The sequence below is a fragment of the Lepisosteus platostomus genome, chromosome 24, assembly GCF_059453375.1.
Source record: "Lepisosteus platostomus isolate fLepPlt1 chromosome 24, fLepPlt1.hap1, whole genome shotgun sequence".
Taxonomy (NCBI): Eukaryota; Metazoa; Chordata; class Actinopteri; order Semionotiformes; family Lepisosteidae; genus Lepisosteus; species Lepisosteus platostomus.
Genome location: NC_142634.1, coordinates 10,797,147 through 10,822,106, shown reverse-complemented (window position 1 = coordinate 10,822,106; position 24,960 = coordinate 10,797,147). Strand labels below are relative to the sequence as shown.

Here is a 24,960-nt window from a genome sequence, read left to right as displayed (position 1 = left end):
AGACACTCATTGCTCTGCCCCTCCCCTGCATGCTTGCCCAAAGTGTTCAGTGCAAATAGTAGCATGTTATGTAAAATTCATGCTCCAACTGTAGTTGGCTAAGTTTCAACACAGTGACCCATTTGAAGAAGGAATTCTATTTATATAAAATGAAAGCGATTGGCATGACTATTAGATGAAAACGTTTTACTGAAACTCAATGCTGTCCTTCTACATTGGGGGGGGGTAAGGATTTTCACTTCCTTACTTAAAATGATTTTCAAAGCTGACAGAGCTTCAAGAACTGGGAAAGGGAATTTGCATCTATTTAGGTGAAGCAGGAATGCTGTCATGACAGGTACCATGCCTTCTGTGTCTAATTATAGATCTTGCTAAAACATTAATGGAGCGAAGTGTAGTCACCTGTGGAACTGGTCATGAAAGCGGTCTCTGTGGCCTTGAAGGGTGTCTGCAGGCAAACCTATAAGGGGCATCGGAAAAATCAGGAATAAAAGGATCTCTATACTCTTCATAACAGACTATGCTATTTTTAATTAAGAATGATTAATAGCTATCATAGCCATCAATCATAATCGTTGTAAATACTGCTACTTCCACCGGCCTTCCACGCAACTAGATGTCATGCAATTATAGCAGTGTTTATAAAATCTTTCTTCTTGCCATTCAAAAAACAAAAACAGAATGCCCTCTAAAAATATATAAAGCACAACTCTTCTGTGCAAAAAACGCAACGCCTGATTTACTGGATACAAAGTTTTAGACAGTAAGTTGCTTTAGAACACAAGTTGTTCTTGTCCAATGATCTGCAAAAGAAATTCAAACGGTAATTAAAAAAACCTCTTTGCGAGAAGGCTGGGCTTTGCAGGGTGCGCTCGAAGGGAAGCTGATGCAAACACGAGACAAACGTGTGGTGTGTGGTCTGAGATGGGGAGTACCGTCTGGGTCCAGAACTTACAGGCATGGAGCTTGAAGAGCAGTTTGACACTGAAGTGGTACAGGTGGCTGCAGTCCTGGATGACCTGGATCAGGGGGGACAAACGGCACTGGCCTGATGTAGTTGTGGAAATTGCTATGGATGTGTTGAGCTGCCTGAAAACTGGAAGGAGGCGGGAGACAGAAGCACACAGACACAAGACGCCATGTTAGGTCAAGGAAGAAAACACAACCACGGAACTGACCAAGAAACAGGACAGAGACACGAACATTTTAAGTCAACTGGTCAACCTAAAAAGTGAGCTCTGACCTCCATTTTGACTAGACACATAACCTGTCTGAGGAGTATACCAATTACATAAGTTGCGCAAACCCAAAATTAGCAGGCTGGAATGCCTGGCTTCTGTCCACCTACATATTAACCTTTGAGTTAGGTTTATCGCTCTGTTGACAGCTTTTTTTTCTGAATGCACTAATTAAAAAATAAGTCCCATTAAATGCTATTGGATTCAATACTGTTTTCCAAATATTTGTTCACTAAGATGTTGTTTTGTACATTTTCTATAAGAGCAAAGACACTGAAAACAACAAGGTTTTGAAAACTGAAAAAATGGATCACGTGACCCAGTGTCAGCAAACAAATCCCCTGGCAGAAACCTGACAGCAAACCCACTCACATTCCTGAGGTCTGACCAAACCTGCCAAAAGTAGTAAATGAGCAGAGATCAGTGAATGCCCATGGAGCACTGTCAGTATAATGTGCTTTAAATGCCCAATGGCACATTGCAGAAAGAACTCGTACTTGAAATGTTGAGTATTAAAGTGAATCCTTCTCTGCTCATAAAATCACCTGTGAATTACTAAGCCTCTTTATAATTAATTATATTAATTGAGAATTCCAGTAACATAAATAATTCATAGGATAGTTTCTAATCATAAGGTGACTGAAATTGAGTCAGATACTATAAATATACTAGACTTGTTTGTCTTGTTTTTTCATTTATCCGTAACAATAATTTTGCCCTTTGAATTTCAAGGCCTAAAATCCAGTCCAAGTATGCAAGATTCACACTGTCAGACTGCTTCTTTTTATGTTCTATCTCCACATCACTGTCTGAAAAACAGCTGACCTTTATTTTTCAAAACTGAAGGTAAAAAAAACCTTAAATTTAGAAAGAAGCAACATAGGCTCGAAATTCCAGCTGCATAATACTCTCTTTCCTAAAGCACAAAAACTGAACTGAGCAGTAAAGCTCTGGTCACAGCACTGCGACAGGGCCCAGGAGCCTGGTCAGGCCAGCGTGTCACTGTGACAAGAGCTGCACTGTGCGCCCAGAGACTTCAAAACAAGTCAGCACCTGTGGGCTGTGACCACAGTCCTGAGCTCCACCTCTCCTGCCACTCGTCATGTCAAAAGGCTGCTATAATAACATCGCAAATCGCTGGCAATTCCAAGATATCGCAAGGAGAATGCAAGAGAAAAGAGCAATGCTTTGCACTTTCAACTATTTATATCGATGAGGAACGAGGTTTTTTTAAATAGACAAGAGGACGTGTGTCGGTGGGTCTTTTCACACAGATCTGTTGTGTGCTGTACACCACCCCAGCCAGTGCTTCAGATGTGTTTATTTAAAAACTAATGACTAATGCAGGGCAGTGTAACCTGACGATACTGTTCTAAAACAAAACCACCCGCGCTTATGAGGAGCTCTGTGTGTCTATCAACTGAAAGCCTCACTCATTAAAGTCATGGGACAAACTGTCATGAAATAACTCATTTCCAAGAATTTAGCCTTTTATCACATTTATATGACTTATTAGTATATTATTGTATTCATCAGTTATTTGGCCCAACTAATAAAAATTAAAGGGCTGGTGTATTAAACATACAATTTAGTGTATACAATTGTTCCTTGGATCTGAAACAAAGTCCTAAGGCTTGGCCAAAAATAGAAACAAAACATAGACATAACATAACATAACATGCCACAGTGTTTTATACAAATGCTGCTAACATGTTTTCTACACCCATGTCTGCTTATTGGGCTCCTTATTCAATGCCTCAGGAGCACACGTGAGATGCCTCCTCACCTGTCTCGGCCAGCTTCAGCTCACAGTCAAGGTAGTCAAACACCTCCACAGTCAGCTGGAAACTAGGGGAGAGGGAACAGGAATCAGTTCAGAATCCGCACTCGAACCGGTTTTTTTCTTTCCTCTTGCGAAATGAGTATTTCGGCAGTTCCCGTCTCCAAAAAAACAACAGTTTTACTGGTAGTTAATTTGTTCTTCAAGCCACAGTAAAGAGAAAAAATTTCACCCCCATTTTTTTCTCAAAATAAATGAAAAAAAACAACAACTTTCCAGCCAAGACCACAGCCTGAGGTCTCTGCATGCTGTGCAAGCTTCACGGCTTTGTCACTCTCGTAGTTGATCATTTTTCTATCTCTCCGTGCCATACGTTGTGTACAATAACTAGCAGAGTACAATAAGCAGCGGAGCATTTCAAAGTACTTGTTATGCAAACGAGACGCTGAAAATAGCAGTAATTGCCACTGTGCTGCACATATTCTACATCAATCAATCAATCCTGTGCAACAGGACAGAGCAGGGAAAGGACTTTCACAGGTGTCTGCTTGTCTCCTAGGTAGAAGCCAATTTTGTTGCACAAATAAATGCCGATTTGAAAAACAGTTTTTGGAGGGTCGAACTAGGGTTTTAAACTGGTGTCACCCAGACACTCAGAGCTTGTAGCCTCAAGAGTTCAATGTCTTTTTAGTTTAAAAAAATGAAAATAAAGATCAGTAGCAGAACCACAGTGGTATCGTATGTGTGTAGAGGGTTGTCATCGTGTGGGAGTTTGTGTTTTATTTGTATGAGAGAGAGGTTAAAGAGAAAAAACGGTCTGGTTAACCCTGCAACAGCGGTGAACTCTGTCCGGTATGAGATAAAAAAACCCGCCGACCAGCACGTCAGGGGAGAACCAGGCCTTTCTGGAAATTTAAGGGGGTTACATCATCACACAGGGCTCATTGCCAAGGAGCTCTGGCAATACAGTGGTATGATATCCAATTGAAGATGAGGGTGCCTTGTGCATGTGGTGTCTGTCTCCTCCATCGTGCCCTGGGAACCCCGATTTCCTCCCACTCCCCGAAGACCCGCAGGGCCGTACACTGCCCCTTTTCCTGCTGGCCACGAGGCCGCAGATAAAAAAAAACTCAATGGGCGTTCTGCTGCAGGAGCTACTGCTACTTTGAGGGTCAAACCAGAGAGAGGGCGCTCTGCAAGGTGCTGGGGAGCCCCCATGCCCTGAAATCACAACGCAACCCACAACACTGGCCGTGCCCCCTGTCCCTCCCCCCCCCCCGGCGAGCGCACCCATCTTCCACTCACACATTGTTGACATCAGTGCCCGCGGTCCTTTCCAGCAACTCGTCCGACGCCTCCAGATTGGGTTGAATTTCTGAATGCTGTGAAGAGAAGAAATGAAATATCGCCCTAGTCAGCAAACAAATAAAACATCCCTATATTGTTGACTTAAAAAAAAAAACTTCTTTAGCTTCCCAAAGCAGTTTGTTTTAAAATGATATGCTAAGTATAAGGTTTTATGAGCTAAACCCAGGTTAAGGGAGATGCCTTTATTTGTTTGCATTCCATCCAAACGTTTGATGCGCAAGATGCAGATCCAAGCTTTGGGCTTTGTTTCTCTTACACAGCCTGCAGCTCATCTGGGCTTGGCAGAGCTGGACAGTGTCAGGAGGTGGTTCCCAGCACAGAACTCTACCTATTCAATTATATCAGAAGGGCAAAGTTTGCAGATGCCGTAATGTACAGTAAGAATGGATGTCTCAAACACACAAGACTTTGAGGGGACTTGACACAAGTATTCGAAATTCTCAAAGAGATTGACAAGGTCAACCTGGAGGACTTGTTCAAAATGAACAGTGAAACATAAACGAGAGGACACAAGTGGAAACAATGCGGAAGTGCTTTTAAAAGAGAGAAAAGGAAGAGAGAAAAGGGGGCACTTCTTTACCCAGAGTGTTGTGGGAGTGTGGAACAAGCTACCTAGCCTTGTGGCTAAAGCTGATACTTTTTTTTAACTTCCGTGAAGAAACAGCTGGACGAGTCAATTGACTCAATGAATGAATTAACCCTTGAATTAATTAACCAGTATCTATCGAACGGCCTAGAAGGACTGTATGCCTTCCCCTCATTTGTAACCTTTCTTCTGTTTGCTTGTTATCCATTTGGGGTGGAAAAGGGGATTCCAGTAAAACAAAAGCAGATAACAAATCTGCTAGAAAATGTAGAAAAAGAAGAAAAGAATGAATGTCTGGAAGATAGACAAATTGTACAACTGTTCTCAGACCTAGGTGCACTTACTGCTAAAGAATGTCACTGTCACATATGCTTAAAGCTGAACAAGTCTTTGAAGATTAGCAATTCAAATGAGAATCTCTAAATTTTATGCAACAGAGACCTGATTCTAAATTAAAACAGCATTATCTAACAAAACTGTGACATCCTTTCATAAAGCTGTCTTTCCAGATTTAAACACAATAATGCAATACAAATCAAATCTACAACAGATAGAACTAGTCTAGTATCTCCAGAGCTGGGTAATAATGAATGCTTGGGTCAAGTCCTGCTCTAAGAGTGCCTCAATACCAGGCCATGAGGTCCAGTGTGTAATTTTTGCAGATTTTGCAGGATTGTACCACAGTCAATATTCTGAACACAAACTACACAGGAAAAAAAAAACACATTCAAAGTACATGCAAGCAGAAACATGATACTTCACTCTGAGCTAGACAAACCTACCTTTGTATGGAAATCCATCTTCGTACACAGAAGCTTGGAATAAAGTGCGACAAGTTGTCCATATCGATCATGCAAGTTCCCCTTGGAAGAAAGCGAGAAATAATGTGAGGGAATAGTCTTCTTCACTTTAGTCCTAATGCTTGATTAACTACTAATCACACCACTTCTGGGTTTTACAGAAAAAATACATTACAGCACTGACTGCATTTATGTTTATGACTAGCGATATATTATTAGCACGCATTAAAAATGTCCCAAGACACAACATGCATGGAATGAGTGGGAGAAGAAATTTCTCTCCACAGGAATATAATCATCAGGCCTTTTTACCTTGGCTTGACAGTAATGATTAACTTATCGCACGTACTGTACCTCAAGCAAGTAGCATGTCATGCCTGAATTACTTGCTGAAGCAGCCAAACTCATACCAATTTTATTTTTACTTGCTTTAAAATTTTTAATCACCAAGGTCTACTAGTGTGTGTGGGGGGGCATGGTAGCATAAAATTTAAAATTGTTTCTTCACAATGGGTTCAATTCCGGCCTGGTGTGCTGTTTGTGGAGTTTGTACAGTATGTTCTGACTATGCTTCCTAACTCATTTTTTTATGTTCCCATCTCTGCATCCATTTTTCTTTTTTATGCAACATGAATGCAGTTAAAATGCGGTTTTGCATCCGAAAGCAAATCAAGTATAAAAAAACACTTTCACTGGCAATGGTATCGTTATCTCTTATCTTGCTTGACACAATAAACCTGTAACACAATTTCCCTTTCAAGGCTATTTGTTATGCAAACGGGACACACAAATCTACTGCACCATCTTCCCATTCACCTCTCCATTCAGCTCCTGCCACCCCAGTTCTGCCACTGAGACAGCCAGTCAGCAGGAAACTCACCCACAAAGCTCCCGTCTCAGTGATGGTACTCCGGTGTCTCATGCAGTCCTGCAGGCTCTGAAAAGCAAATTCCCGCTGCAATCAGCCTGAGAACATGAGGGTGATGACATCCTACATGGCAGCTGCACTATCACCTTCGAGCCCAATTTCATCCGATCCCAGAAGCTCGGCAAGGCCGACAACCAGGCTGTTGCTGCAAGTGGTGTTACTGGCCCAGGAAGTGGTCCTTTCCTATAGGTGTCAGTGAAGCTACGATTTCCTACATCTGTTTTAGGATCTCTCAGGATTAAAAGAACTGTGCAAAATGCAAGGAATTAACCAAAAAAGCTAAGCAAGTGAAAGAAAAACGGAGCACAGTACTAAATAAACAATATTCTTGGGCATAACAAGGGCATTACAGTATTATCGTCTGTATTGCAAATGAAAATAATTCAGGGTGTATAATTTTAAACTTAAACTTCTGTCACTGAATCAGGTGTGATTAATCCCCACCAACTCAAGAGCCACTGTCCTGCCCGTTATGCAGAAGCCTTAACAACTGAACAAATACAGTGTGGCAGGATCTGGCAGTTGTCATTCTAAGTAACCCTTCCCTTCAATTAACCAATTAATTACAATCCTGAGGTATCTTCAGCCACTGACGGAAGGCAGCTGCACAACACGGAGGCTGAGGTTGGAAACTCCTGATGGGCACTGCCATGCAGATGGCATGAAGGCGACGGCCCCACTCACGTTCAGGTGCCCATCTCGCAGGACTTTGTGCAGGACGTGGCAGAACTTCCAGCTCAGGATGGAGCTGCTGGGCAGGGGCAGGCCCAGGGCGTAGGACCAGAAGGTAAATGCCCCTTTCTCACGGTGGGTGCCAAGAATGATTCATGCACTTGTGTCAAGGAAGGACTTCGAAAAAAACAAGCAGGAGAACGTCTGCACCAACGCTGTATGAAAGCATGACCTCTGAACATTCCCTTCAGTTTCTCAGTCTGGAGTAATAGCATCCACCCCCCACCACCCTCCAAAAAAAGCAGACTAGGACACATGAAAATAGATGTCAAGCTACACCTAAAACACAATGAATGTATTCGCCACAAAACTCTTTTCAATACAACCAAAACCCCCCAAAAAAGCATAGATGATCTGTATCTCGTTAATTTGAGGCATCAGGATTGTGAGTATTCATTAAACTAAATGGGTTAAAGTCAGTTCTTCAGGTTCTTACTGGCTGCTGTAACAGTCGGAAACAGCGTGCGATTACAAGGTGCTCTTTGCTGCAGGGTTAACAAGAAACTAAGCTATTAAAAGAAACATGCATTTTTATCCTGTATAGACATCCTCTCCAAAAGAGACAACGAACTATCCCATATTACCAAGAAAGAGAATGTGGAAAACACAGTGGTGTCGTATTATTGTGTCAGAAGGCATTCTGTAAGAATTTATCCTAAAAGGAATGCACACAGTGCACTTCTAACACACAGTACATGGAATGATGCATGTTCTAGGAATGCACACCACATACTGTAAATAACTTCATGTTATTTTTCTATGCTCCCCCTATCTCTAGTTAACATGATATTCATTTTAATGGCTACGGGCCAGAATTGCTCAGTATTCACAGTGTATTCTCCTGCAGTGACAATGTGTGAGGGGCCGAATGAGCAGAGCACGTCCCCATTGATTGTCTAGCAGCGTGCAGGAGCTGCGTGCGTCTGTCCAATGGTTGTGTGACGCGGAGTGAAACAGAGGATACTGCGTGCATGTTTCTCCTTCACCGGGGTCTCGCTGGTATTGATGGCTTTGCTGATGCTGGCCAACTGAAAGAGAAGGACAGAAAGGATCAGCGTCATTCACAGGGCCCCAGCACAGATCCTGCCAGACCGTTCAGCTGCTGAGTCAAGCAGTCCAGAAACTGGCTGCACAGATACTGTAGGTAGACAATGCAAATGTAAAGACAGAACAAATACAATTAATATACGTGTCTGGGGAATTGTTTAGATCATTGATTTAACATGTTATTTCTTTTCTTTTTCGGATACATCATAATGTTAAATTATTAAGTAACAGATATTAATTTTTAACTGACAGGTATCAACAAGAGTACATTGAACAAAGCAAGAAAACAAGAATTTTGATAAAACATGTATTTGACTCAAGGAGTTGAGGCAGCATCACTGCTATAAATTTACAATATCATGTCACAGTGCTGGCCAAAGTCCCAGGCCGCGCTGAGTCAACCTGAAGTTGGCACAGAGCCCTTAAGACCACAACAGCAGACAAGAGCTCCTGAAATTGTGTGCTTTCTTAAAATGAAGGGAGGGCTGCCACCCTGGGCAACATGCCATCTCTGAAGAACGAATCATTCAGCCAGGAGTCCTGGCCCTCTGGAGTTTCAGGTGAAAGCAGGGCCCAGACAAAATGGTTTTGAAAAGTCTCTTGTAACAAGAAAAAACACGTTCATCTACCAGGACTCTTCCCCATGTGTTAATAGACACGTAAAGGTGACGCATTAAAAACAGAATTCCACGCAACCCACCATGTCAGTCGTCAGCATAGACAAGATATTCTGAGAAATGTAAGAATATTTGAGAGCCCAGGAAAACTACTGCATTATCTAAAGAATTCTACATGCTTTCTGGAACACACAGCTCAAAATCTAAGAGCGAATTCTTCAATATATAGAACTATACTCTTCAACAGTTAATTTGTTTCCTCAAATACATTATTTTTCCCCTTTGAGGCAGTAGTTTCATTTTACTTCATGTTAACTAAACCAGAAGGGCGTCTGGCTGCTTGAACACAAAGTATTTCAGGTTTTCATTCATTAATTTAAAAGTTTAAATTTCATTCGTCTGCTCAACAGTAATTACATTTAAAAACAATTCTGAATTAATTTCATATTTGTGTACACAGTACATAATAAAGTTGGGTAAGTGGATTACCCCCGGACTGTGAAGCATACCAAACCACTACTGTGAAAGGTTTCTCTTTCAGTCCAGTACCGCTCGCTGTGGGATATTCTGTTTCCCTTAACCTGAATAAAGAGGAGGCTCATTGTGACCACATAAAGGGGTGTGGACAGACCCCGTGGGACTCGTCCCCCTTCTCTCTGCATTCTTATCCGAGTGGGAAAAAAAACAAACAGGGAACACATGCCAGGACATATCCCTCACCTCGTGAGGGGGAGTACAGTATGTACCGTGTCGAGCAAACAAGAGGCGTTTCCCTACATACAGTAAAGAAAACTGCAGGAATGTCAACAAAGATTAACTGGAACATCAAACGCCAACAGGTTGTGTGTGGTAATATAATATATGATAATAATAATTTCAAATAATGACATTTAGTTTCACGTCTGTGCTGACTAAATGGATTCTAATCAATCATAAAAGGAAAGCTTTGGAAGAGTGTGGTAGTCTTTAAATGACTAACCTAATGGCCACAGGTGTATTTTATAATATTCTTTCTATATACAGTTGTATTTAAGCTCAATGATTGAAATCACATTTAAGTAGTCTGATTTAAGCCAAGAAAACCAAACTCTATTGTCAACCTGTTTCCGGTCATTAAAGGTTCACTATTCGCATCACATGTAAGAGGGTGTAACTAACTAACTAAAAACGCCCTTTGATTTTTAATGACCACAGAGAGTAAGACCTTCACTCTCATCTGAAGGATGGCACTTTTTTACAGTGTAGTGTCCCTGTCACGATACTGGGGTATTGACCCAGCATTGTGGGTGGGAGAGTACTTCAGTTGTAGTCCTAAATAATGTCTAAATGACATAATTTAACATATCCCGTTTAATGGATCACAATAATATTGTTCCACTGTATTAATCCACTGTTTCTATTATTAGAACTTCTGATTTCTTGATGACCTACAAACCCTGCTGGACTGGGGCTCTCCAGGACTATGCCCTATGGCATTGTGCTGTACGAAATAACTAAACATAGTCAGTCCCCTGATACAACAATGATGCACCAAAACAATGCGCTGCTAACCCAGTGCAGCAGCTGACTGCTACAGCACAATTCAAGGAAGTCCAAAGAAACCGATTCCAAAGTTCCTTTCAGATGTTTCGCAAAGAGGTCAGTCACTCTGTGGGTGTTTGCTCTCTAATCCTAAAAATACAACATTGCTTATCAGGGCCCGCAGTGCAACAGGGAAAGGTGCCTTTTCACTGAAGTCCATTTATAGAAAGAGCAGTGCCAGAAGCATTACTTACACATTTAGGCACTTAAGTGACCAGCTGTATAGTCATTCTGTAATGTTATACACAAACTGATCCATGGGTTATCATGGTAAGTGCATGTGTACTGCATGTTTACAGAAACGCCAACAAAGAATGTTTTTTTATATGAACAAAGCTCACCTACACAAGAGGACAGCTGATTGATTTTCCCGGACTTTTCCCACCTCGCTATTCCCACCCCGAAATCAATCAAGGAACTTTACCATCCTCCCGTTTTTAAACACCTGGAAATGCCTCATTCTGTCCACCCCAAGCAATGATCTCATCTTGCAATAAACAATCAATATCTTCAAGACGAAACTCTCCGATTTTAATCCGAAAAGGGAAACAAAAGTCTGGACACGGACCAGTTTCCTCTGTTAGCCAGGGTCTCTTTTCACACGTGCCATTAAGTTCATGCTGCTGAGACGCTGCCCATTACAGGGCAGGCCTCTAGACTGCTGGTGGGCTCTACAGAGGGGCTTCCTTGGCACAGTGGCACCAGAAGCTGCAGGCGCCCTCCTCTCCTTATCTAGGAGCCCTGGGTGCACACTGATCCTGACCTACAAAGTGCCCATTAACAGCTATGCCAACACTATCCGCTCAGCCAGCACTGAACGTGACTCTGGTAAACAGCGCTGAACTTCACTTTTTCGATATTTATATTAAAAAAAACAGCTGAAAAATTTCTCGCAAGCTTTTAGACTTGCAGACTTGCAAGATCGTCTTGCACTGGATCACAGTATATGACCTTCTGCGTTGCCCCGAGCAATATCAAGAACCACAGAGCTCTGCAATCTGCTCTTTCCCTTCCGCTGAGGGCAATCCCAGCGTGCTTCATTAGGCACTGTACTGACAGCATTGTCACAACAGAAACTGGCATCCACAGGGACTGCACTTAGAACACTGGCATTTTAAGCTTAGTATGCAAAACAGGTTTGTTAGAAGACGTTTAGAAAAAAAAAACGTTAAAAGAATGTTTGTTTTGAGTGGGAGACAGTTGTGGTAAGCAGGAGGACAATTTGAAAGAGTTAATTTTCAAATTGTAGAAGAGCCAATAGCTATTCTAAATCACTATACAGTACATTAATTAAGAACAAGAATACAGTCCTTCCCAACTTTTCTTGCTTTCAGTTAAGCAAGGAGGCATTGACAATAAATATGATTCTGTGGATAAAATGGGAAAATAACTATTTGTGTGCTATCACAGCTTGAAAAACATTTCACTGTTGAATAAACCTAGCAGGGACCAAAGATCCCGACCTGATGGCAAAGCACTCAGATGACATTGACGTCGATTTGCTAGTACTTGGGTCCCAGCATTCACTGCAGGAAAGCAAAGAAATGTACAAAGAGCTCACTTTGGAGGACACGGGGAACTGAGATGCATTCAAACAAGCAAAAATAATCTGAATTTGATCTTCACCTGTTCACTGATAAGCTTCTTAGTGCTGAAGAAAGATGTGAAGACGGGGGTTTGAATTTAATCCTTTCTGTAGGGGGTTTAGACTTCTAAGTCACAAGCTGGGGTTTATGGCAGGAAAGGGGGTTGACTGATAAGGATTGCAGATGCCAGCTAGGACCCCCCTGGGTGTAATGTTAAACTGACCATTTGCCCAGAACATCGTAAACTGGCCAAATACCATGAACCCCCCTCTTTACCATCATACCGAGTGACGTCAGAAACGGAGAAGAAAACACTATATAACCCAAAAGTTTGTAACAGTACGTTGAACAATACTTCGGTTTTGTTGTTTCTTGCGGGAAACAAGACTTCGGCTTTATTGTTCCTTGCATGCAATAAACTCATCTGTTTCACTTCATCTCGGGATCAAGAACCTTATTTCTTCTGTTACAACAGTGCCCTTAAAATGTTCTAGTCTGCACTGATGAGTCCCGAGGTTGTATGTTAAAAATAAAAGATGAGAGGACAATGGGATGAGGTGATCTTGGACACAGTGCATGCAGAAAAAGCCAGGGAGAGTGTTTGCTTCATAGAAGTAGGCATTTTTGGGGATTTTAAGACCACATGCAGTCCTGTTAGTGTTCATTCATGTTTGCCTTGCCCGCCCCAGCCCCATCGCCCATCATCAAAAGCATTAGACCAGCACGCGCGGCTTAAATGATCCTTTATTCCTGGGGACACATTTCTGCAAATGATCTCAGAAGGAGAAGAAGGCCCATCTGAGGACGTCTGTAGTCAGTGAGCCCCCACTGCATAAAGGCGTCATTTAGAGTCATCGAGGGGGTGATCTCACAGCACACAGAGCTCTACTGTGGCGTCTATGAACAGAGATCCAAGAACCGGAGAGACGGCAGGAGAGCAATCCAAGTTAATGAAGACCCCTCTTGTGGCAGCACTGGTGTCCCCGGTTCATTATAGCTGGTGAGCAGCACACAAAGAGAAAGACAGAAGGAGAGACAAAGAGGGACTGTGCCAGGGGCGAGCGAGGGCATCGGCCCGGAGACTCTCTGGACATTCTCCAGGCTCTGGTGTGCACTGCCTGGCACCTCTCTCCCGGCAGATGGCTTCTGTAAAGCGCTGCCACAGGGAAGCCTCCATAATGCATTTAAAGTGCCTGCCACTTTAAAAAAAACTGCGGATTAGCCCCACCTCGTTAAGCTAACTCAATATTCGGATAATTCAGGCAATGACCGAGTCGAATAGAGATTTCCTGGCTGACTGGACACTTGGACTGCGATTAATGTTTGCTGGTGTGGCTAATGGCCCCCTACTCCCGATCGGTTCCTGGCAGCTCTGTTACTGGCACGTTGGGCTCTGCAATTGCAGCTCACGTGCCAGTGGCACCCATCACTCCGCAGCCCATGCTGTCATCCTGAGCGCTCGACAACACAGGAGCCTCCGCCCTTGCTTAAACAATAAAAACGCAATTAAATGGCGAGCAATACAGAAGCGCGACAGAGGACAGACGCAGCCGATTTTCGGATTCTTAGTGCGAGCAGCATGTGAAAGACCGTCTTAACGCAAGGCAGCTAAATGGGTCAAGCAAAGCGACACACATTGCATCCCCCTCTCACAGCCTTCAACGGAGCCTGAGCCCCTTGACGTGCATCTGTATCGCAGTGAGAGCTTCAAACGCCTGGTGTAATCACCTAGACTAGAGAGCCAAGGGAGACGCTCTGCTTACCTTTTCGTCTTTGCTTTTTAACAGCACCTCCTGTACCTTGTGCTTCGACATCTTGCAGCAGCCCTGCCACAGCCCTGACTTGGGACGGCAGCAGCCCTGTGAGAATGCAGGCTCCTCTATGCATCAGGCACCTGTTTATGCTGGTTCTTATCAGCTGAATTCAAAGGAGACCTGTGTGCCAGCCTTCAAGGTCACCCAGCAGAAAAGCACCAAGGACAATTTCACACTGAAAGATTGCATTAAAGCATGCCAAGACCTGAAGCAGTTGATAAAAAAAATCTTAAGACACACACAGGAAACGAGTACCATTACAGCAAAGCCTTTAAACCAGGATTTCTAATCTTGGTCCTGGAGAACCCCCCAGTCCAGCAGGTTCTGCACGTGACCAATACGGCACCAGTTTCTTAAGATATGTATTAAGATATGTATTCATTCCATTGTGGTCAATAGGTGATTTGTTAAATTAAGTAATGTAAGGATAAGATAGGTCTAAATAGGACTAAACAAAGTACTCTTTTGCCTTCAAAGACCAGAGATCTCTTAATTACACCAGATCAATTGCTGGATTGTGATTCCATGGGATAGCTTTATCACTGTAATCTGCCAGGATGTCTCTGGGCTGTGGGAGGAAACAGGAACACCTGGAGAAACCTCCGTTAACATGGGGAGATCGGGGAGAACATGCAAACTCCACGCTCATAGCACCCAAACCCCAGGAACTGAGCCCAGGGCCTCACAGTATAACTACTCAACATAATTCCTATAAGGTATAAAACATTAACATGCATAAGTACGCTCAAAACAATATTGAATACTGTATAGTTTTTCCTCATGGAAAATGTAAATAAAAACACAAGAAAGACCCTAACTAAGCCTTATGAGAACTTTGGAAAATTGAATGCATTGTGAAAACTGGACAGTCCCATTAGCACACAGTCCCATTACTCATCCAGGTGACAGGCGATGATTGGGGCCCTGTTAAAACCAAAGTTTTTAACTATTGTCTTTTAAAGCCATTACAATGAATTATGTCCTTACTTGGTACTATTAGGCCTGAAAGGAGGGCTTCACCTTAATAACAGAAAAAAAGCTGAGATCTCAGGCAGCTAATGCACAGACTTGTCTTTCGCTGGCGATTAAGCAAAGCTCTGCTCAAACAACTTCACACTAATTTATATACCTCATGGGATCTGTACTGCATAGCAGACAATTAAAGAACTGCTTGTAACATTTACTGTAAAACCTTAGAACGTGCTCAAAAGTGAAATAAATATCAAGAGCAGTATTAAGGCAGCACAGTAATTCTTTCAACCCACAATACGCCAGTACTACATCATCTACCCTTGTACACCTTTATATGTAACATACCCAATTATCACAAAACAGAAAATAAATTTGAAAAACTAATCCCACTATCAAGTAGAGTGAAGTACAGTATGCAGGGTGAAGTGATTTTTTTCTACCATCTGTGCTCATATAATGACAACAGAGGAGGAGCCACTCAGAGCAGATATGCTGGAGGGAAATAATGTTTGTTCCCCCCTTTTCCTCCCGTTCTGTAAAGAGCAGGGCCGCCAGTCATGTGCTAACCCACACAGCTGCATTCCTGCTGCAGTTGGACGAGCCAGGTGAGTCCAGCCGGCCGGGCGTGTGGAGACAGAGAGTTGAGGGGTGACAGGGAGGAACACAGCAGGGCCACTCCGACCCCGGGCACCCGGTCAGCGTGCTCTCCGCCCCCCATTCTAGAACCTTCCCAGCGTTCCGCTGCGGAACACCCGTTTGTCAACAGTGGCAAAAGAAAGACACACTGAGGGCATAAGAAAGCGAGCTGGGGACTTTTCTGGGAAATATCAGTTTTACAATTGACATGGGAAAATGGATTTATATACAAGACTTCCTTACATTAGCTCGCATTGTCACGCATAAAAGGGAAGTTTTTCAGGCGTGACATGCCTCCTGTGGTCCTCCTTCCTTCTCCCCCCCGAGGAAGCAGGAAACGTGCTCAGGCAGTGCTGCACTGCCGCCATGTCTGCTGTGACTGACCACGCTGCCTGCTGTCGGAGAGGACCTGACCCTCCAGCTGGACTTGCTGGACAAGAAAGGCAACACAAATCTGGGTGAAAAAAACCTGGGATCTTCTTTCTGTCGGAAGGATTGCGTCATGGAGTACGACATGACTGACTGCTTTCACAGGGAACAGCAAGCTGCCTGGCGGGGGAAGGAACTTCGGTCTGATGGAATGCCTACAAGCAAGGTGTGCATTGCGGCACAGCAGCACAGGGTTCGAAGAGAAAAAAACTTTGTTCTTCAGAGTAGGGGGGGGGGGGGGCAGACTCCCAGTGAGGTTTCTGGCTTTCATTTCTTCCAAAATGGGACGGTGGTTTAAAAGAAAACCCAAAGCAGGTTTTCAATGTGGGACCTGGTTTATTGAAAACAGCAGGATTTAAGAGTGAGATTTTGTTCCGCTGCTTGTTCTGAAAAAGTCATGTTATAATAACAACAAAGAGTTTCATTCAGTGCTCTCTCAAAATAAACAAGGGTAAATTTTAAAATCAGGACATGAAAAAAACCCAACACAAAATGCAACAATAGGTTTGTGTTGTTTGGCTAGCAGCTATCATCTACCTGAGCCGAAAGCTTAATACCAACCACAATATCACACTGCAGCGTTGCTGCCTGTGTCCATAACCTTGACATGTGTCTTTAAATCCAGCTCACACAAAAGAGAGAGGAGTGTTGTACTGTAACTCCCTGGCTGAACTGCTACGCACCTCTGTTTAAAGACTGAATAGAACTTTTTCTCACAAAAATAAATACAGTACTATTCATCTCTCTGTAAAAAAAAAGTTCAGGACTTCTAATGTCACCCTCCTGTAATAGTGAAAAGAGAAAGAACATTTCTCTCACAGCACTGACAGCAATGAATAAAGTGATAATTTACCTCGTGAAAATGGTCTGAATTCTACCCACATGCTATTTAAGGAATTAAAAAGATTTAAACTTCTCACTTCTTGACAACCGACAGTAGTAAAAGTCATATTTTAAAATGAGAAACATTTTTAAGTTATGTTCCCCAGTTGGCCTGGCAGTAATGAAATTTGTTAGATTAGATTTCTATCTATAATGCTGTGAGACACCAGCATTAAACTGTCTTAATAGTTAGTAATTTGGTTTTGGATGCAATGTATGATAGATGTGTGATTGTCTATTTACTCACTCTTTTTTACAGCACCGCTAAAAACATACTGTAGCTGTTAGCCCGTATAACCACGCTGCTTGTGTCAACTCAGGTAACAATGGTACAGACACGTGAAATCAGACGATGTGTCAGCACAAGGTATACAATGACCCTGTGGTTCTGCACAGAAACAGACATTGCACATTACAGTTTCAGTGGTCTAGAAGACCCGCAGGCCATACTGCATTGCAGTAGGAGAGATTGCAAAAGTAGGAAATGTTTTTTTCCCCATGTAGTAGGGGATTCCATCCACTCCAGAAAGTCTTTGCTCTTAAATATAAAGGATCAGATGACATGAAGTTCCCCAGGGTTTGAGGGAATACTGCAGCAGTGCCACGCACAGTGCTGCCTCTGAAGATTCAGTTGCCTGTATGTGCTCTAGCTCTTGCTCACACCTGTCCCTGACCCTGACAGCCATAATGCAGTGGCTCTGGAGTCTCAGAACTGTGCATGCTGACTCCAATGAAACAAAACTCCACCCCACCCAGCACACTGACGCAATGATACTGTAGCTCTGCAGCCAGTTACACCACTGTCCCCAAGGCTGTGGACATTATAAGGCAAGATTTGCTTATCAAGTTATACAAAAAGTGCAAAGAAGAGGAAGAAAATGTATATTTCCCAGCATTAATCAAGACACGAGCAACCAGTCAACAACCTCATTGGAACGGCTTTCATGTGTGCAGAGAAAAAATATCCAAACACCAGCAGCCCCCAAGACACATCACACAAAGACCGTATCTGTGTATCTCTGTACACTAACGTTTTCAACTAAAGGCTTTGTAAAGAAATGATCAAGGTGGAAAACAGAAGATTATTGCCAATGAAAATACCAAAAAGAAAAATCACCCCCCAGTGCCAATAGTAAAGTGAGGTACACCGGGTCTTAATGTTTGCTCAGTGGGTGTCAATTGCCTTCACCAGTGGATGTAAAAATAAAAAAAAACCTCTTGATTGCAGTTTGCTACTGTTCAGGTCTTATGCCTCAACTACAGGCACGTGCTAACTCAATTTTTTCTCCTGCGGTGACTGTTCTGCACACTAATTGCTCAGAGGAGTTTGTAAAGATCTCTAGGCCAGACTTAAGCTGCTGCTGTTAACCATTGCCTTACAAAATCATCTACCCAGCTCCTGTAGCTGAATATTACAGCCACAACCACAGGGAAAAGCCTGACACTAGGAATGGCCAGTCTCCAGAGGGATGTATGATCATGGGGCAGTTAAATTAAAATTCTTGTCTGAAGGGACAGATACCTTATTCACTGTAGGTATGGTATGAGTCATCACAGCCAAAGTGATTAAAGGTATCATTTAAAATTGCTGCAACACAGTACAATGTGAAACTGCTTTCATCATGTTTTCAGGGGAATTCAGACAGAGGCACTGAGTTATAACCCCGCAGGCCACAGCTTCTCACCACTGGCTTCTCAACCAAGCACAGATACCAAATAATTGATATCCTGATGACTTTTTATATTATTGACGAGTTCCTCCCCCTGTAGAGAATAGGGTTACAACAGCATCAACCCATCGTCAGCTGGGTTAAACTCACCTGTCACGGCTTTCCAAACCAGCCTCATGAACCACAGCGGAGGGGGTCGGGGAACCTCATCAAGCTGTTCCTCGAAAGAGCCCAGAGTTCGGGCCTCGGGTGACCATCTGGAGAGCCGTTTTCTGGACACCCACATTTCGCAGGGGAAAGCAGTCTTTTCTATTCTGCATTCAGCCTTATCCAATACAGGGTTGCGGGGGAGCTGGATCCTATACCACCAAGCAAGGGGATACAGCCAGGATGGGGCACCAGAGCACTGCAGGGCACACACAGATCACACTCACACCAATGCCAATTTTCCAAGAAGCCAATAAACTGATGTCTTTGTATGCAAGACTTTGGTCTGTTTGTGGAAACCACAGAAACCCACACAAACCCAGGGAGGGCATACAAACTCCACACAGACAGCACCCCAGATCCAGAACTGAACCCTACGGCTCCTGCACCGAGTGGTGCAGGTCTAACCACTGCGCAACCAAGCCACACTTTTCTCCAACCTAATTGAATTCCTAATTAATCTCCCAATGTGACCTCATGTCCTTGTTTCTCTACATAGCCTGTAATAACAGTCCCTTGGGCTGGCCCTACTGTATGTATACTTAGGATCTTTAATAAAACAAAACGTTAAAGACTTTTAACTTCACATACAAAACGATCCTTGGACCATCAGTGCAAAGGTGCAGATTCTATAGAGTGTAGGGAAGCAGAGATGTAATGCAGTATTGCTCTGGGAAAAGCCCCACCACAGAGGGCAGCAAGAGATCAAAGAAAAGCTGGGCCTCGTCTGCTGCCATGATTGGGCGCACCTGAGGAACAGCATGAAGATGACGGGTCTGGCAGAGAAAGGCTCTTGAGTGCCTCGCGAAAGCCTGTTTGCTGGAATGTTTGCAATCCCAGATGCACGACACAACTGCAAAAACAAAATCGCTTGGCAAAAGCCATCAGTCCACATTATTCGAAGTCATCGTGAGTCACCCCACAGCTGTTTTTGCTTGAGTCAATCTTCCTTACTAATAATCAGCTGAGGCACCGTACTGCACCACATAAAAAAACAATACTTAAACACTACAAGTCACAACGCCCTGCTATAACAGTGAGCTTTCTAAAGCTCACGTTGAGGTGACGTTGAAGCTAAGAGTGGAAAGATTCGTTCAGACTCATATTTGATCTCTTTTAACCAAAAACAAGGCGATGTCATGCCTCAGCCCCGGCCCTTCCTTTCCCTTTTCCACGTTTCCATGGAGACCACAGGTGCCTTCTCAGGCCATGTCGTAGGGAATATACTACCTCCCTTGTAGGGTCCGCATCCCTAACCACAAGAGGTCTCACCGCTAGGTAGGTCAGGCCTACGTGATGAAGCCCAGACCACCGCAGCACACAAGAGGGGCTTTACTGCTTCTGCCGCACAGAACCGGGCTGGCTTCCTGCTGCTTCCCCCATCCGATTTGCATCTTGATGAAATGGCATCTTTCATGTCATCATGATGACATGACAAGGCACACGTGCTCAGTACAGCTGGGTGCACATGTGGGCTGGGCTGGCGCAGAGATATTTCTAACAGTCTTCAAACAACAGCCCCCTTTTTCCAGCTCTGGTCGTGCGTGTGCGTTGAAATGAAAGGGCAAAATAATTCAGATTTTGTCAGTTTGCTCTCACTGCATTGCTGACCACCACTGCCTACAAGGGCAGTGAAAAACAGTCCCCAGTAAAGCTCTCAGTATTCAGCTGTACATGTGCTCTTAAGTATTCTGCTTGGTGCTTCAAGACAATGATATAATAGCCAAGGGGATAGAGGAATGATTCCAGAGCACAGTTGTGCGTGCCTGTCTCAGCTCAGCTGCTGTCCAAAAGAATGCGTCTTGTCTCAATGGTGATTACATCAGTCAGTGAGAAACAACACGCTCCTCAAGAAATAAAGAGCTCGTCTCTAGAAGCATGGGCCTTCCCACAGAGCACCCCACATTAACTTGCTAAAAAATACGGGCAGCACTTCATTAATAAAACTTTCCGACAGACAGAAAAGTGAACTTGCTTATTTTCCGAGCAGACGTCCTTATCTAGGGGTATTTACAATACATAAATGATTTTTCTTTCCTTGTGTAATACATATATAAAATCTACATGCTGTATGTGTACACACATACAGGACATAAAGCTGAAAAGCAGGGGAAAGATATGTCCGGCACAATCTGGCACGGAAACGATAGTGCTACACCAGACAAAACGAACCAGAACGCAGGCAGTGTGGACACCAAGCAGCAGGCCTGGTGGCCTAGTGGCCTGAGCACATTTACAGTGAACAAGAGCAACAGGCAAACCACACTGCCAGCCTCAGTCAAGCACACACTGAAAAATACAGGTCAGAGCTGAGAGACCACAGCCGCTGTCTGACCAGATGAGTGCCGAACAGGCGCCGACAGCTGCTCAGTGATCACTGCAGGCACGGCAGGTTATTCCAGCACTGAGGAGCCAGAGTGGAGACAGGGCAGGCTCTGGAAGTCCGAGAACGGGGAGGGGGCACAGGGAGTCTGGTGGGAAAGGCGGAGCAAAGAGAGCAGTGAAGCGAGACATGAGACTGGGGATTGGCAGGGCCAGAGAGGTTGAGACAGGAGTGGGCAAGGACTAAAGGTTTGAGTTAAAAGCTTTAAATAACTTGACACCGGGAGGATACTGATGCATTACACATCCCTTTACTAATTCCCGGAATTATCTTTCTTCCTTTCCACAGCCGGCTCCTACACTTGTTTATCTTGTTCAGGACGTGCACTTTCACAAACGCAGTGAAATGAGGGTAAAGCTGTTTACAGTGCAGCAGCTGCCCTCTGCCCTTATCCGCACTGTATCTCTGTGCTTCTGCAGGACCTAACGGACTGTGCCTTCAGGAATTTGGGAGAGAGGGTGAACCTGCAGTGGAAACGAACAGCCAGAGCACGTGTACACAGCACTAATCATTTGGGACCACACTTGACCTTGGTTGCATTAAAAACACATGAGGAGCACTGGAACCTGTGGAAGGCCTGAGCTCCAACATCCATCCTACAGAAGTATTACATTTGCAATTATTTTTCCCCAGATATCTGAACAGGACACACTCTGTTAACTCCCTTAGAATGCGTTTCAGCATTTATGCAAAGTAATTGTTTTTATTCATTAATTCCCATCCATCTGTTTACCTTCTAACGGCTTCATCCAACTGAGGGTTTGCGAAGAAGCTAGAGTATCCCTTCAAGCAACTGGTGCAAGGCAGGATACACCGCCAGTTCATCACAGGACACACACAGACACACACAGCAGGGCCAGTTTTCCCTAGAAGACAACCAAGCTACCAGTACTGTATGTCTTTGGACTGTGGCAGAAACCCACACAAACATGAGGAGACAAACTCCACTCCAGGTACGGAACTGAACCCAGGGCCACAGCGCTAAGAGGAAGTTATTCACTAATTTGAGCTTGGAAAACGATTTGCCTTTGTAATAAACCGTTTGAGGCAAGTTCAAAATCCAAATCTATACAAATTATGCATGAAACTGAAACTGAAAAGTAGGCATATTGGAGGCCTTTATCATTACGGAAGCCTGCTATCTCTCACCTTATAGCTAACAGAATGGGACATGATTCACTATACTGGTCTGTTCCTTATTCTCCGTCGGGCTTTTTTAGGGTGACAAGAAATCTGTCCTCGGGCATTGAGCAGATCTCACTAAACCCGGGAAAACCTGCTAGACTAGTTTCTATTAAGAAACAAAGCCACTCAGGGCCCGGATTAAATTGTTGAGAACGTACTGGATCAATGTCAGGGTCAAGGGAACTCCCATGATTCTGTCTAATGAGAAAGACCTTCATATTTGACCTGTCCTGGGCACATGAGCAGATGCATGAAATGGCACTGAATAATACTTCCTAGCACAATGCAGCTTCACTGTTGGGCCACAGTCCTCGGACGCACTTACAGACTGTGCCTTCCAGCAGCAGATAACGCTGAGGAAAAAATGAATACGTGTGCTGGTGCTGCATTTGGAAATTATAATGCCTTGGGACAGATGCATACAGACCAAGCTGCATCCTGCGGTTAGTGGTAAAATGTTTACTTTGGTAAAACATTTCTTTTCAATCAACAGTGAAAAAACGGCTTTGAAGATTTTCAGGATTTGAATTAGGAGCCTTCATAATCTTCTCTGTTCAAGACTCACAGCATTCAGTTGTTTTAGTGTGTCAATGTAAGGCATTTTCCAGGAGTGCATCCGACTCTAATTCTCTGGACTGTTTCCAGAGCATCAATAGCTGGAGTGTCTAATTTAAAGTCAGACTCCTCTACCTGGGAATGAAAATAAAAGTCCCATTCATTCATTTAAGATACCTATACTACTGTACAGATCAAATCATGTCATATATATTTTGTCAACTGCAAATCGCATTTAGTAGTTTAACTGGCATTTGAAATTTATCCAAGATATAGCAGTCTAACAGCTGCATATCTTATCCACAATGACAAAGAAATACAGAATAGATTTCCACTTTACTGCGCAGTCTCGTGCCTTCCCACCTTACAGATCACCTTGCAGGCCAGGAGGTAATTCCCTAGTGAGTGAAACAGGCCGTCCCCCAAGATTGGTGTCTGTCTGCGGAACTCTCCTCATCACAGATGACAACGCCAGCTGCCTCCTGTCCATGTCTATTTCATTACGGGTTCCTAACGAAGCGCCATTTTAATCAGGCTCTATCTTGCACAGATAACCCACAGAAGTGACTTTCATGACGGGGGGGGGGTCTTGTCTAGCGCCACACACCATAAACACTGAGGCACTGTATCTGCCCTGAGTCCAGTGAAGCTCCTCATCAGGACTGTTCCAAGATTATCTTTCTGATCAGGTTCGTTGTTTGAGCACAAGTGATTCCAATGCGATTCTATCGAAGAATGCTTACTTAGTCTGCTTATGATAATTATTGCAAAATCTAGTTTCTGGTCGACAAGATGGTGGAAGGCCTGTGGAAGAGCATTAAAAAATCCAGACAGATGCCATTTGGAAACTTTCAGTTTCTCTCTTATGCATGCGAAATGTGATGTGTCAGGGGATGCAGTGATTTCTAACCTTCTAAAACCTTAACAATCATGATAGTGCTTTCTTCATCTTGAGTCCACTAATTAGCTTGCTGCCCGTTTAATTTGCTGCTCATGGACTGACTCCCTAGGGCCTCCCAGACTCACAACACTGCAGGTCATCAATCTTTGTCCAAGCTAAGGTTTTAACATCGGAGTGCATTCAATTCTTCCTAAAAAGAGGAACTAATTACATTCCTCAGTGAAAGCGTGCTGACTTTCTACGAACTTTCACATGCTAGTACTACTGTAATACAAAATCATTAAGAAGCAGCAAGGTGTAAAACAGACTCCACACTATTATAGAGGTACCATTATGACTGCTTAAAAAGAAAGCATACATTTTGTTCAAAGCATACTGACACCTTAAGATGCACCAGCCCAGTTTGCTTTCAAGGGGGTCCTGCTAGTCTGTTCAAAATTCGACATAAAAAAGTCAGGTCTGACCTAAAAAAAAATGTTGCAGTTATACGGAAACAAATACAAATATTTGTATCACTTTATCAAGAACAGGATTCACTGTATACTGAATGACTCCAAAATCTGTTTCCGTGGGATGTGACTTCCACTGTGGAGGTCGGAATCGCCCCAGCCTGAATGGCAAGAGGCGAGGCCCTCGGCTCACGCCCTCCTGCTCTTCATCCCCCCCCCCGTCTGCATCATCATCATCATCATCACTCCTCCAAGTTTTTCCCTGTGCTTGGAGTCTGAATTTCAGAAACAAAAAAGACCTCAAGAGGGCGTTTCCCATTCAATCATTGCTCATCCCGAAAGGTGCCGAGTGATGGGATGAGATGAGCCCGTCCAGCTCAGAGCGAGACTGGACAATTTCTCCCCGCTGGACTCGCTTCCTCCCGGAGCTCGCCGCTCGCCTTTTCATTTGGTTTTTGTTATCCATACGCCGCTGGTCATGCAGAACCCCTCCAGTTCTGTTCAAGGGTTCGCACTTCCCAGATGTTTCCGGGTTCGACTCCAGCTCAGGGGACCAGTCTTGTGGAACAGGCATTCTCCCTCCCCTATGATTCATTTAGTGTGCAAGCTGTGTG

General features: G+C 43.7%; 1 protein-coding gene across 2 annotated transcripts in view; it reads right to left on the bottom strand.

Moving 5' to 3' along the window:
- The window catches only part of hip1ra (huntingtin interacting protein 1 related a), a 45,193-nt gene that overhangs the window by 18,415 nt on the left and 1,818 nt on the right, over positions 1-24,960 (bottom strand). Inside the window, exons 1-9 of one of the 2 annotated variants that reach the window (XM_088617812.1) lie at positions 14,027-14,181; positions 8,397-8,460; positions 7,385-7,527; positions 6,653-6,709; positions 5,755-5,835; positions 4,324-4,400; positions 3,025-3,086; positions 956-1,096; positions 403-460 (exon numbers count right to left, since the gene is read on the bottom strand). In XM_088617812.1, coding sequence (XP_088473938.1) covers positions 403-460; positions 956-1,096; positions 3,025-3,086; positions 4,324-4,400; positions 5,755-5,835; positions 6,653-6,709; positions 7,385-7,527; positions 8,397-8,460; positions 14,027-14,077 — 734 coding nt within the window. In that variant the 5' untranslated portion in view covers positions 14,078-14,181. Of the gene's footprint in view, positions 1-402; positions 461-955; positions 1,097-3,024; positions 3,087-4,323; positions 4,401-5,754; positions 5,836-6,652; positions 6,710-7,384; positions 7,528-8,396; positions 8,461-14,026; positions 14,182-24,960 lie in introns of those variants that run through there. The other variant, XM_088617811.1, reaches the window with a different exon arrangement.